This window comes from Tupaia chinensis, unplaced genomic scaffold, assembly GCF_000334495.1.
Source record: "Tupaia chinensis unplaced genomic scaffold, TupChi_1.0 Scaffold000216_1, whole genome shotgun sequence".
Lineage (NCBI taxonomy): Eukaryota > Metazoa > Chordata > Mammalia > Scandentia > Tupaiidae > Tupaia > Tupaia belangeri.
In genome coordinates this window covers 529,473-542,618 of record NW_006159691.1, presented here as the reverse complement: position 1 = coordinate 542,618, position 13,146 = coordinate 529,473, and the positions used below count along the sequence as shown (strand labels likewise).

Genomic DNA, 13,146 nt, shown 5'->3' with positions numbered 1-13,146 from the left:
TCAGGTGTGGGTCCAGCATCTTTCCTTCAGGCCCTGGCTGCCGTGTCCTGGGCACGTGGCATTTGGCAAACTGCTCTGCCCAGTGCCTCAGTTTCCCCCATCTCAGAGGGAGCACCACCAGCCGCTGCCCAGGGCCATGGGAAGGCTGGCCCAGGCCAGATGTGGGAAGTGCCCAGGGCAGGGCCCGCGATCGGGAGATGACAATGCGAGGTTCTCAGGGCTCTCCCCACCTAGCCGACCATGAAATGGGCACCCAGTCAACATGCGACAGGGAACAGCTCAGGCTGGAGTCTGAGCGTGCCACTGACGTGCGGGGACCTCGTAGCCGTAGCCAGTGATGTCGTTAGAGCTTAGGAAACGTGAATGAGCAAGACGTTGGGACCTAGATTCCAGCCAGGGCCTGGGCCTCCCCGACTGAGGGGCGAGAGGCTTCACAGCTCTCGGCCTCAGCTTCCTCGCCGGGTACCTCTCCCCCGGGCCGCTGCGAGGGCAGGGAAAATGCACACCAGCCCCGCGCAGTGGGCCCTGCAGTCGGGCTGGCCCCTGGCTGTGCTGCTCACTGCTCCTGCAGGAGAGGAGGCAGCAAGCACAGTCGTCACGTGTCCACGCAAATTGGAGCCGGAGGGGTGGCCCAGGTCACGTGACGCAGCTCCTAACCAGGACGCTCAAGCCTTAGGAGTTTGGTTAGCACTGGCGACAGAAGGCCCCAAGAACCTCAGAAATGAAAGCTGTCACAGCCTCTGGGCCCAGGCAGGGGAGGACTGGCCCACACGGTCTCAAGGGAAGCCCTCGGGCTGGTCAGAAGCTGGCTCAGATCTTGTTTGTCTCCATTTTTCAGCCTTCTTTGGATATGAGCTTCCTGCAGGTCACGTGACTGTGGCCCAGGCTCCCTGGGGAGAAGCATGCTGGCAGGGGAGAAGCATGCTGGCAGGGGAGAAGCACGCGGGTAGGGAGTTCTGATTCTGCCTAGGAAGCTCTGGTGACTTCGAGGTGTCCCAAGGTCCTGCTCTCAGGCTTGAGAGGATATCGGGGTGAGGTGCAGGGGATGGACCCGGCTCAGCCAGGCCAGGCCCGGGCGGGTCGGGCCAGGTGGGCAGCGAGGGCAGGCCACCATCTGACTTACGGGGCTGGTCGCGCATGCAGCACAGGATGGACCGGGCCTTGATCCCAAAGGCGGACTCCCCCTCCTGCAAGCCCTGGCACACCAGGGCCACTACCTCATCCGGGGTGAGGTCCCCTCTGTGTGGAAAAAGGAGTGAGAGTGGGCCTGAGGCAAAGGGGCGCCTAAAAGCCGGCCCTGGAGTGCAACTCCCCACCCCAGTGACCCACTTCCTCTGCGGAAAGACTGCCAGGGGCGGCCCCAAGCCTAGAACACCCCTTCCAGCTGACTTAGAGCGGATCCCAGAGGGAGGTGTGTGGTGGTGTAGACACTGCCCTCCCACCCCCATGGAGGGTCCTGCCTGCTGTTCCTGCTCTCCAGTGTGTCAGAATTGTGCTCAGAAGTGGGGCGCAGTGGTACCACTCACTGGGGGCACAAACGGGTCAAACTCACTTTACTTACAGGGTTCAGGCGGGACCCCTGGAAGTCACGGGCTAAGTAAGTAACACCCCTGGATGGCAGCCCCATGTCCAGAGCTACGGGTTACAAGGCACAGCCCAAGGCTTCTGCCCAAGGTGGAAATGGGACCCAGGTGAGGGGTGGGAATCTCTTGGTCGTAGTCAAGTGCATCTGCCTGAGGCCACAGACTAGATGGGGGTTGAGAGGCCAAGGTCTTGCTTGGGTTGGGGTCTGAGACCCACAGCCTGCCCTCCGGGCTCAGGGTTGGGCCGCCCCCTCTCCAGCACAGCTCCCCAGGGCCCTACTCACTCGGCCTGGTTCCAGAAGATGGGCTCCACCTTGGCGTTGGCCAGCAGGTGCGGGCTGTAGCGTACCTCCACGTACGCCACGCGCTCCTTGGCCTTCGTCTCCAGGAACTCATAGGCCACCCTTCGGATGGCCTCCCGGCAGCCCCTGGGGAGGGAACGAGGGTTGGGCACAGCCTTCCCCAGGTCCCTGAGGAGCTGCAGGAACAAAGGAGGCTGCCCCGTCCTTGGCAGCTCAAACCCACTCTGGCCCTGGCCCTGGCCCCTCGCCTGCCAGCCCCCAGCTCCGGGCCTCTGCTGGAGAAGATGACAGAGCTGAGGCACATCACGACAGCTCTGCCTCCAATTCACGTGTCAGTTCCCGCCCTCCAACCCCCTGAAAAGTCACCTCGCCTGGCTGCCTGTCCTGTGCCTGCCTCGTAACTGTCCACACGGCAGCAGCTGGAGCCGTCTTCAACACCTGCCCTCTGAGCCGCAGGGCTTCCCATCACGAAGGTGGTAGGCCTTAGGCCCGAGCCCTGAGTCCTCCTCCCCAGCATCTTTCTCCTCACTATTCTCTGAGGGAACCTGGGCCATCTTTCTGCCAAGGACAGTCAGGCTCGTTCCCACCCCCTGCAGGCAGGCTCTTCCCCCAGAAGTCCTTCCCCGTCTCCCACCCTCCCTCCAGGGCCCAGCTCAGCCTCACCTCCTCAGAGAGGCCCCGCCCAAACTGCCTATCTGAGGACAGCCCCCCTCCACTCCCCATCCCTCGCCTAGCACTTTATTGACCTCTGTGGCCTCAACACCATGAACAAGACGGTCTTCAGAAAGTTCATGGGGCAGCACATCATGAAACAGCTATGCGTGGGCTTCAAAATGTTTTTGCATCAAAATAAACTCAGACTTGGGACCAGCAGATGGCGTAATGGTTACGTTGCTGGACTCCCACGTAATCAATCGCGGTTCAAGTCCTGGACCCTGCGGCTTAAAATCGTGCTGGGTGTATGCGTGTGTGTGCCCAAAATCCCAAGAGGAGAAGGGATTGCGGCGTGGCCACCCCCCTCGGGGGTGATTTCTTGCTTTCTGTCTCTCTCTGCCTTTCCAGCTATCACACACGCCCTATAGCAAAAACCTCTCTTCAAAAATAAAGAAGCAAACAAATTCAGACTTTTATTCCACTTCCCACACATTTTTCAGTCCCTCCGTGCCCTATGGCTTCCTTCCTAGCCAACTTTCCACCTCTCCTACTAGGACGAAGCTTCCAAGAGGGGACTGTCCCATTACAGCTGTGACCTCTCAGCTGAGGACGGTGCCTGGGACACACTAGTCACATATTTCCTGAATGGTGTGTGCAGGGAAGAGGGAAGATGAGAACAGATGGGCGAATCCACGGGGGCTCTGGACTGGGGGAAACACCTGGGACTCAGAAATGGCCTTGAATCCTCCTCCCCACCCTGGCCTGCTGTGTGAGCCCAGCTAGGCAGCCACCCTCTCTGATACCTACAGCTAAAGGCTACTGGGGGGCAAATACCTCAAACTGCAACAACTTCACTTAGGCCTGTGCTTGCAGCACAACACTTGGTTTTGTTTGGGGTAATAATTTGCCACAGGGCACATGCACTTGCCAGAGAGAGAGAAGGAGAGAGAGAAAGCACCCCACTGGGGTGTAGCCACTGCAATCCCTTCTCCTCCGTTTTCCTCTCAGGGTTTTGGGCATGCACACATGTGCCCACAGTGATCTTGTTTACTTTTGTTTGTTTTAAGAGAGTGAGATTTTTGCTATCGGGCACATGTGCTTACTGGAGAGACAGAGAGACAGAAAGTGAGAAATCACCCCCAGAAAGTATGGCTACGTTGCAATCCCTTTTCCTCCATTTTCCTCTTGGGACCTTGGGCACACACATATATGTCCCCCAGCATGAGTTTTAAGCCTCCCGGCCTGGGACTTGAACCACAGTTGACAAAATGGGAGTTCAGTGACATAAGCATCCATTACGCCATCCGCTGGTCTCTCTGGTGTGATTTGAAGTTCCCAAGACTGAGACTCGAACCATGACCAGCCATGTAGGAGTCCAGCGTCTTAACCCCCATGCCATCTGCTGGCCCCAATGTCATGTTATTTCATGAAAGAGTTTGATACTCAGATCTGTGTTCTTAGTTCTCATCTTCTAGCACTTCTCTATAGACATGGAAGGAATGTCGGTACATCACACCCAGCTTTCAGAAGGGCAAACTGAGGCTTTTGGGCATTGGAAACTTGCTCTAGTTCACACAGAGGGGAGGAGCAGAGCAACCCCCACGGGCTGAGACAGGCCTGGGCCTGGTTACAGGGATTGAGGCTGCCCCAGGACCAGAGGGGAGGGACAACTCACGCGATGGCAGGCATGTAGTAGCTGAATTTGGCCAGGAAGCCCGGCAGGGTGAGCGGCTTGTCCATGCCAATGACAGTCTGCAGTTCCTCTACTGTGTCGGCCGGGAGGGCGATCCCTCTCTTCCTAGGAACGGAACAGCGAGGTGGGAGACCCACCCAGGGCAGGACCCAGGGCCTGACGGGGCAGGCTGGAAGATCTCTCCATCCAAATCCTCCCGCTAGACAGATGGGAAATCTGAAGCCCAGGCTACTGGGAACCAGGACCAGACTCCTTCTGGCCCCATCTGCTCCCAAACCAGGATAAGATGCCCAACATCAGGGAGCCCAAAGACACAAAGCACACAGACACAGCTGCACCTGGAGACAGTGCCTGCCCCAGGAGAGGGCCTGGCCAGGGGGTCTCGGGGTGGGGTGGGGGCAGGCGTCAGGATGTCCCTCCACCCTCTGTCTGGTACATCAGAGCGACTTGCCCGGCCCCTGCTGGGAGAAGGCTGGGTGGAGGCTCAGATAAAAGTAAAGAAATCCTCCAGGAAGTAGAACAAAAAGACAAGAAGATATAGGGTAGGAACAAACTGTTACGAAAACCAAAAGATTAAATCGGGAGTTCCGAGGTCTAATCACCCACAAAGCAAGAACAGGAGATAGGAAGAGATTGCCGGAGAAACAGATGTTTGATCAAACAGGGTTTAATCCTTTAACGGCTTGCTATTAAAATAGGAAAATATTTCTTTTTTTTTTTTGAGAGAGATTTTCACTGTAGGGCGCGTGCGCTCGCCACACAGACAGAGAGAGACAGAGAGACAGAAAGCGAGAAATCACCCCCCAGGGGGGATGGTCACGCTGCAATCCCTTCTCCTCCATTCTCCTCTCGGGATCTTGGGCACGCACGCACACGTGCCCGGCGTGAGTTTTAAGCCACCGGGTCCGGGACACGAACCGCGGTCGACTACGTGGGAGTCCAGCGACATAGCCATTACGCTAACTTCTGGTTCCCCAGGAAAATATTTCTTGACATAAATACCTGTTCCCTAAGCCCTCCGCACAGGGTAGCCCCAGTCCCTAGGAAGGCTGGCAGGTATTGCCAAGGAGCCACTATGGCGCCCACCAGCTACCGGCCAGCCACGATGGCGCCGCCCGGCCCCAATCCCTGCAAGGCACGGTGGGGGAGATGGCTCCTGGCATGGGCTGACTCCCAGAGGCTGGACGCCCAGGGCCTGCTGACCACCCCACCCAGGTGGGGCCACCCCTGCCCCCAGCCTGCCCCAAAGTCACCTTCCCAGCAACAGTGGCCCTTGCAGAGCCCACACAGTGGCCAAATGCTGCATTTTGGAAGTTCTGGGAGTTGGAGGAGAAAGGCAAGGACACCCAACACTCCGGCTCCCGTGAGCCTTCGGCCCCCCAGACTGGCTTTGTGTGATCCTCCAAGGGGTCTTCATTCAGCTCCCAGGACCACCACCTCCTGGTGGGCCTCTTCCCTCTGACCATCCTGACTCAACCTCTGCCTGCTACACATCTGCCCAGATAAACTCAGCTCCTGTCATGGTTCGGCCCAGGATCCAGAGGCCCTAGTGGCTGCGTCTCAGTCTACACTCCAGCATCTGCAGGCGACTGAGGCCACCCCCCGCATCTGAGCACCCCGTGAGACGCAGGCAACTTTTCCCTTCCCCTCCTGGGTTCCACATTTCCAAGTATGGCTCCCCCATCTACCCAGCTGCCCCACCCAGACAGGGGCCCCCCACCGAATCTGCCATCTCCCCGCCCACCATCAGCCAGCCTCCTGATCCTGCTTCCTCAGTTATCTCTCCCATTAGACCCTTCTTCCCCAGCTCCCCCCAACAGCCACCAAAAGAGACCCTCTCAACAGAGACGCAGTTTAGGCAGAGCGTCCAGGGAAGGCTTCTCTGAGGTGGTGACGTTTAAGCAGAAGAGTTGGAGGAGGGTGCCAGGCAGGGCAGGGCTGAAGCCAAGGCTGTGTGCAGGAGGCAGCGAGGGGAGTGGAAGGGTGGGTGGCTGGGGGTCACTGCTGGCCTTGCAGCTGCTAAACCAAAGAGACTAAAGGGAAGGCTGGGCCAGGCGTGGACTTAGCTTCTAGTGGGCTGGGCCTTTTCCCAAACACACTGGGAAGCCACTGCGAGATTTTAAGCAGAGGAGTGGTAGGAAATCACCTTTTCAAAACATTTATTCACTTCTTCCTTTTTCCTTTCCTTATTTATTTATTTTTTTTTTGAGAGAGAGTTTTTTTTATATAGGGCACGTGCGCTCGCCAGAGAGATAGAAATTGAGAAATCACCCCCTGGGGGGATGGACACACTGCAATTCCTTCTCCTCCATTCCCTTCCCGTGATTCTGGGCATGCACATGCACCCAGCATGAGTTTTAAACTGCCAGGTCCGGGACTCAAACCATGGTTGACTATGTGACCAGCGACATAACCATTATGCCATTTGCTGGTCCCAAGTTTATTCATTTATTTCTTGAGAGTGTGTGGGGAGGGCGAAATAAGGGGACAAGCACCCAATGGGGTCTTCACGTCATGGCTCACCTCCAGTCTCAGCCGACCACAGATCACGGGCGCCCAGTGTGCTCAGGAAGGTTGTGAGACACAAAACTCGGACCTTTTGCATGGGGGTCCTGTTGTATTACCACTGTGCCGTCGTCTGTTCCCAAAAGGCACCTTTTAAAAAAGCTCCTCTGGGGCCAGCAGGTGGCGTAGTGGGTAGGCACTGGATTTCCACATGGCCAACCATGGTTCTAGTCCCAGACTTGGTGACTTGAAACTCACACTAGATGTGTGTGTGTCCAAAATTCCAAGAAGAGAATGGAAGAGAAGGGGCTGCGGCATGGCCATCCCTGCCACCACCACCTCCCCCCCGGGGCGTGATTTCTTGCTTTCTGTCTCTGTTTCTCCCAGTCTCTGGTGAGCATACATGTCCTATAGCAAAACTCTCTCAGAAAGATTTTTAAAAGCTCCTCTGGTGTGTCAGTTGGTGGATGGTAGTCAGGGCAGTGGATCCCGCGTGGCTGGCAGTGCGGCTCATACCCCAGACGCATGGCCTGGGAACACAGGGTGCATGTGCGTGTGTGGCCAGAATCCAGTGGGAGAGGGACATGGAGAAGGGTTTGCAGAGTGGCCATCCCAGGGGAGGGGGTGCTTTCCCACTTTACCCCCGTCTCTCTCTTACACTCCCCCTTTCTCACTCTCCCTCAAGAACACGTCCCCGCTGGACAATCAATCGATCAATAATGTTCCTCTGGTTACTGCATGAGGAGGAGCCCAGAGGGAAAGGGGGACAGAAGCCAGGAGTTCACGCCCTGGGTGTGACAGGACATAACATCTCTGGCATCTCACACAAGACGTGGCCCCCAGAGCTGCTCCCGTGGAGCTGGAAAGCTCCCGCCTGGGGCACAAACTCAAGGCAGAAAGGGGCGCTCCTGCTGCCCTGGCCCCTCCGCCAAGCGCGGGCAAAGCCGAGGCTCCTCGGGGGCGAGCTCTGCTCTTGGTGACCCTCCTGCCCAGGTGGCCTCGGCCGCTGCCCTGGTGCTGTCTGGTCACTTTCGTGGACGACATACCCACAGGAGAGCCCAGGGAGGGAGGGTGTGCTCGGGCTGTGGGCATCCAAGTCCATCTGGCTCCCCATGTCATCCTGCAGGGGCTGCCCCTCGGAGGCCCTCTCTGTCCTTGTCAGTAGAACACAGAAAATATCCTCATTTTGGAGACCAGAGAGGAACCAATGATACGCACAGGAAAGACAGCAGGCTCCAGAGCCCCTGGCCTGGGTTTGAGTTTCAGCTCTGTCCCTCAAAGCCATACGACCTTGAGCAAGTCACCCATCAGCTGTGTGTTACTAGGTCGGTGTGTTTGGGAAGCAGCCAGTGTGGACTAAGCAAGGAGCAGTAGAGGGTCAGAGTGATTAAGGGGCATGGTAGGGCTTTAGGGCCCACATGGGGACTCTGGCTGTGACCTGAGGTCTGGGTGCTGGAGGGGGTCAGGCAGGGCCGTGAGCAGGTAGACCATGTTCTAAGATAGCTGCCAACTACAGCGCTCCAGGGAGCAGACTGGAGGCCAGAGCAGATGCTGGGGGCCAGTGAGAAGGCCTCTGTCATGGTCCAAGCAGGGGACAGTGGTGGCTCAGATAGGGTGGTGATGGGTGTGCTTTGAAGGAACTGACAGGGTCCTGAAGGAGACTGAGAAGCAGGGAGGAGAAGCCCCCAGGAAGGGCAGCCTCACAGGAGCTAAGAGGGGAAGAGTCTACAGAAACGGGGGACTGGATGGGGCTTTAGGAGGGCCGCAGGCTCCCTCCTCCTCCCCCTTTAGCCATGCCCCACTCTGACCTGCCTTCGTGGGCACCCGTATCTGGTTCTGCTGACCCCAGGGCAAACTCCAGCTGGCACCTGCCATACCCTCCCCGCAGGGCACACCTAGGTGATGTGAGAGGCGGAGATCCCACAAGCCCTCCCAGGCTGGTGGCGCCTTCCCGGCTCCCACCCTGGATGCCAGCAGCCTCAATCTCACTAATGAGCGCTCTATGACCCCTTAACGAGTCCTCGATTAGATCGCATCTTGGGGCTCCACCCCAACGACCTCATTGGGGGCCCCACGGCAATAGCTGGCAGTCCGACATGGGCAAAGGACGGGCAGAGATAAGCCAAGAGGCGTCACCCCACTTAGGCAGCGCCAGGGGTTTTGGTGACTAATAACACCGCCAGTGGGTGCCTATCAGTGACGGAGCGCTCCGTGTGTGCAAAGCCCTGAGCTAAGCACTCCATGGCATTACTGCCCCTGAACCCTAACTGGCAGGGTAATGGGCAGGGCTGTGGACTTGGGGCCAGATCACTTGGGTTCAAACCCCCTCCTGTGCTTACGGGGCGGCAGGTTACCTCATATATTGTGAGGTTTCCTTGTCTATAAAATGGGGGCACTAACAGCACTGAGTCCACCTGCTCGCGTTGTTGTGAGGAGCCAGCGACTTAGTCCTGGAGGAGCTCCCAGGTGTGCTTGGCCCACAGCGCGCGCCAATGCACCTATCACACTGCCGACTGCAGAGACCCATGGCAGCTCCCTGGGGAAGAGAAGGCTCCCCGGAAGTGCGACAAGACAGACCTAAGCGCACTCGCAGGAGCCCTTTTGGGGAGTTGGAAGGGCCACTCCTGGGAGTGGAGGACAGACTCCCAAGGATCACTCATTCTCTCCCAAGGCACAAGTGTCTAAAAATGAAGGGAATGCTAGTTTATGAAGCCAAATGTCCAAATTTGGATCCAGAGCTGAACTTCAAGGCAGTGAGGAAGAGGCCGAGTCCTTCCAGCTGCAAGCGAAATGAGCGTTGGGCAAACATGAGGAAGGCTGGTCTGCTGGGGCTAGGGGGACGAGGAGGGGCCCCTGTCTCCAGGTCAGTTCTGGAGGAAGGCCCTCCTCTTGCCCTCAGTCTATGCAGGCCAACGTCACAGAGGAAATGGGGCATCCAGACCTGCTGGTCTCCTGAGTCCCTACTATTAAATGCTGGGCCCAAGGGGGCAGCTGCTCTGAGTCCTTGAGGCCTGAGAGGGAGAGGACGGACCTTCCTCGGGGGGGCTGGAGGTTTCCTCAGCCCATGGCATCCCCAAAAGCAGGCCAAGAAGTGTGTTCTCATGTGAACGATGCGGAGGCATGGGCCCTGCAATGGGGGCCACTCACCCACGACTCTCAGCAGGCTATCACCACTATGTGTAGTAAAAGCCTTGGGCTCCAACAGCCCCAGGTTCAAGCCTCGATTCTGCTATCAAGCTTGGGTGATGTCTTTGCCTCTCTGAGCATGCTCCCTCCTCAGTAAAATGAGGGCAGCATGGCCTCCTCTTCCATGCGAGGAGGTATTAAGGGGGCTGAGGCAGCTAGAGGTCTCAGCCCAACACTCGAGCCCATGGTCCCCCACATCCTGCATGGGACATCACCTGCCTCGGGCTCTCATGGTGACTGCTTCAGCCCTGGGACGCCCTGCACTGTCTATCCTTGTCTGTGTGTACCAGGGCAGGCAAAGGCCTAGCTCACAGGACAGCAGGACAACAGGCTGAGGCCCAGAAGGCCCAGTCGTTGGATCTGGGCTTCCTGCTCCGAGGTGAGGCCTCCATGTCCCCATAGCCCACCTTTCCTGGCTGGGGCTGGCTCAACTCCCACAGGGATGTAGGAAGAAGCAGACACTGGAATTCTGCAGGGGCCTAGGGGGGAGCTGCGGCCCCACCCCAATCCTGGGAGGGAGAGCATCCAGCCATGGACTCACCTGCCGTAGTATAAGATGGTTTCGGGCCTGATGGCTCCATCTAGGTGGACGTGCAGTTCTACCTGCAAGGGGGCAGAGGACAGAGACAGGACTGAGAGAGAGCGCATACCGGAGGAACAAACGAAGGTCAGTGCTCCCATTAGCCACGACCACTGTTCGTCACCACTCCTGGACACTCACCATAGAGATGTCACTAAGCCCTCCCACCCGCCATCTTAATTCTCATCTGTGGAAGGGTTCACTTGTTCTCTCTCCTTCACAGCTGAGAACACTGAGATCCAGAGAGGTTAAACGCCTTGTCCAAGACCACACAGCTACCGAGTAATAGAAGGAACCTAACTCAGAGCCTTTGTTTTTAACCACAGCCAGTGAGCTGCGAAACTAGCATTCCAACCCCAGCCAATTCCAGAGCCCAAACTCATTGGCCATGAGGCGAGCCAGGGTCCATAGGAACTACGGAGCCACCCAGCAGGCATCTGGGCTCTCAGCCAACTCACTGCACAAAAGCCAACTTTAACAAAAAGGATTGACGCAGACTTCCTGAACTAGGGGATATCCGCAATGCATTTCAAAAATCGAGCTCTGTGTTCTTCTTTTCCTATTGCCAAAGTGTGCAAGCTCTTGCCAAAGAGAGACAGAAGCGGGGAGAGAGAGGGAGGAAGAAAGCACCCCCCCAAGTGGGGTGTGGTCATGCTGCAATCCCTTCTCCTCCATCTCTCCACCCTGTGGGGATTTGGAGCACACACATGCATGTGCACCAGGTGTATTTTTCAAGCCGCTGGGGCCCGAATTTAAACCATAGTCGACCATGTGGGATCCGGCTCCCTTAACCTCTAGACTACGGGGCCAGCCCAGGCTCAATTTTGAAAGCAGGCATTGCTCAAGCATGTTATCGTGAATCAGAACTGGCAGCAGGAGCTCTTTCTCGTACTCTACACAAAGAGCTGGATCCCTGGCCATCTTGGCTGTTACCTCTTCAGGCCTAGGCCACGTAAAGACTACTTTGCATACAACGTGGGAACAGGGGTTCCGAGACAGCCTATGGGGCTTGATCCCCAGCTCTGCCCGTCTCTAGCTGTGCGACTTCAGAAACGATACGTGATTTCTCTGAGCCTTATTTCCTCAGCTGAAAAACAATGAGATACACATCTTCTTCTCCGAAAACAATTGTTAAAGGATTTTTTAAAAAAGGCAGGGTAAGGGGGCCAAAAGATGGCATGATTAAGGTGCTGGATCCCACATGGCTGACTGTGCAATTCAAGTCCCAGACCTAGTGGCTTGAAAATCACACTGGGCATGTGTGTGTACATGTCCAAAATCCCAAGAGGAGAATGGAGGAGAAGGGAATGCAGTGTGGCCGTCCCCCGGGGGTGACTTCTCACTTCCCCTCTCTCTGGCAAGCACAAGCACCTTATGGCAAAAGTAAACAAACAAACGAACAAAAATGCCATGTATTCGGGCATGGGGACGCATGACCAAGGGAAAGGGAAACAGCCCCGGCCTCGTAGGATGTTTGCCACGGGCCGTTAGGAGAAGCTTAGCCAGAGCCGGGAGACAGTGGGACATAGGACTTTGCCATCAGCCTGTCCCAGGTCATGGAGGAAACTTCCTGGGCCAGGAAGAAAACTCTCGACTGACAGGATGGGGCCCCCCCAGGATGCAGAGCCCCCCCAGGATGCGGAGCCCTGAGTAAGAAAGTCGGCCACCGTGGCTGAGAGGAGAGGTTACTGGCTGCGGGCATCCCGCAAGGACAGATGCGAGCTGGCTCCAATGGAGAGAATGCAGCCCAGGGCCGGGGGTGGGGACAGCGGGGGGCAGGCAGGGAACAGAGACATGTAGCCCTCCTCTCAGCAGCCCCTCAGAGTAATCAGACCCTCCCTGAGGTCGTCCAGCTGGCGAGGACCAGGGCGGTACTCACTGCTCACTCGCCAGCTGGGGGTCACGTTAGCTGGATTCCTTGACATCAGGACTTCAATTCCCACCCAGCTGAATGTTTATTGGGGTCCCAAAATATGCTCAGCATTAAGAACACTGAATCTCACAGTCCATGAACTGCCAGTCTGCTCTGTGACTTCAGGCAAGTGACCTCACCTCGCGGAGCCTGTTCCCTTATCCGTAACCCTCCCAGGGCTGTGGGGAGGATCCGGAGAGGCAGGCTTGCGTGTGGTTAGAGCTTCATGCAATTAGAGCTGGAATGCTGGGATCCCGGCTCCTCCGCTCTCTCCCTGCCCAGCCTTGAAGAAGACACTTCACTTCCTGTGCCTCAGTGTCCACGTCAGTACTGGGAAAACAATGCCCTCCTCCTGGGGCTCCGTGAGGACTAAACATGCTGATGCACGTGGTGCGCTCGGCGTAGAGCCGCCACTACATTCATGCCAGCTAAGTCTCTCGTTTGACAAAAAGCTGCGGAGTCCCCTCTGGGCATCAGGAGCCCAGAGGAGGCCAAAGGGACCAAGTGCCATCCCTGCAGCGGCGAACAATCCAGGAAGGGGTGGGGATTCCACAGATATCGCAGCAATAACAGCAGTCACAAACCAAGACCACGCTCGGGGAGCACACGGGGTCCCCAGAAGGTACCAAACTAACGAGCTCAGTCCCAGCTGCAGAGCCAGCCCTGGCTCCCTGGAACTCACAAGGTGAACGCCAAACCAGCTCAGGGCAGGAGTAGGAGGGAGGCAGGAA

General features: G+C 57.2%; 1 protein-coding gene across 1 annotated transcript in view; it reads right to left on the bottom strand.

Moving 5' to 3' along the window:
• ADA (adenosine deaminase) overlaps positions 1-13,146 on the bottom strand; it is a 27,637-nt gene that overhangs the window by 5,267 nt on the left and 9,224 nt on the right. The window contains exons 2-6 of the mRNA XM_027771463.1: positions 10,465-10,526; positions 4,215-4,337; positions 1,868-2,011; positions 871-1,239; positions 309-565 (exon numbers count right to left, since the gene is read on the bottom strand). Coding sequence (XP_027627264.1) covers positions 309-565; positions 871-1,239; positions 1,868-2,011; positions 4,215-4,337; positions 10,465-10,526 — 955 coding nt within the window. The remainder of the gene's footprint in view (positions 1-308; positions 566-870; positions 1,240-1,867; positions 2,012-4,214; positions 4,338-10,464; positions 10,527-13,146) is intronic.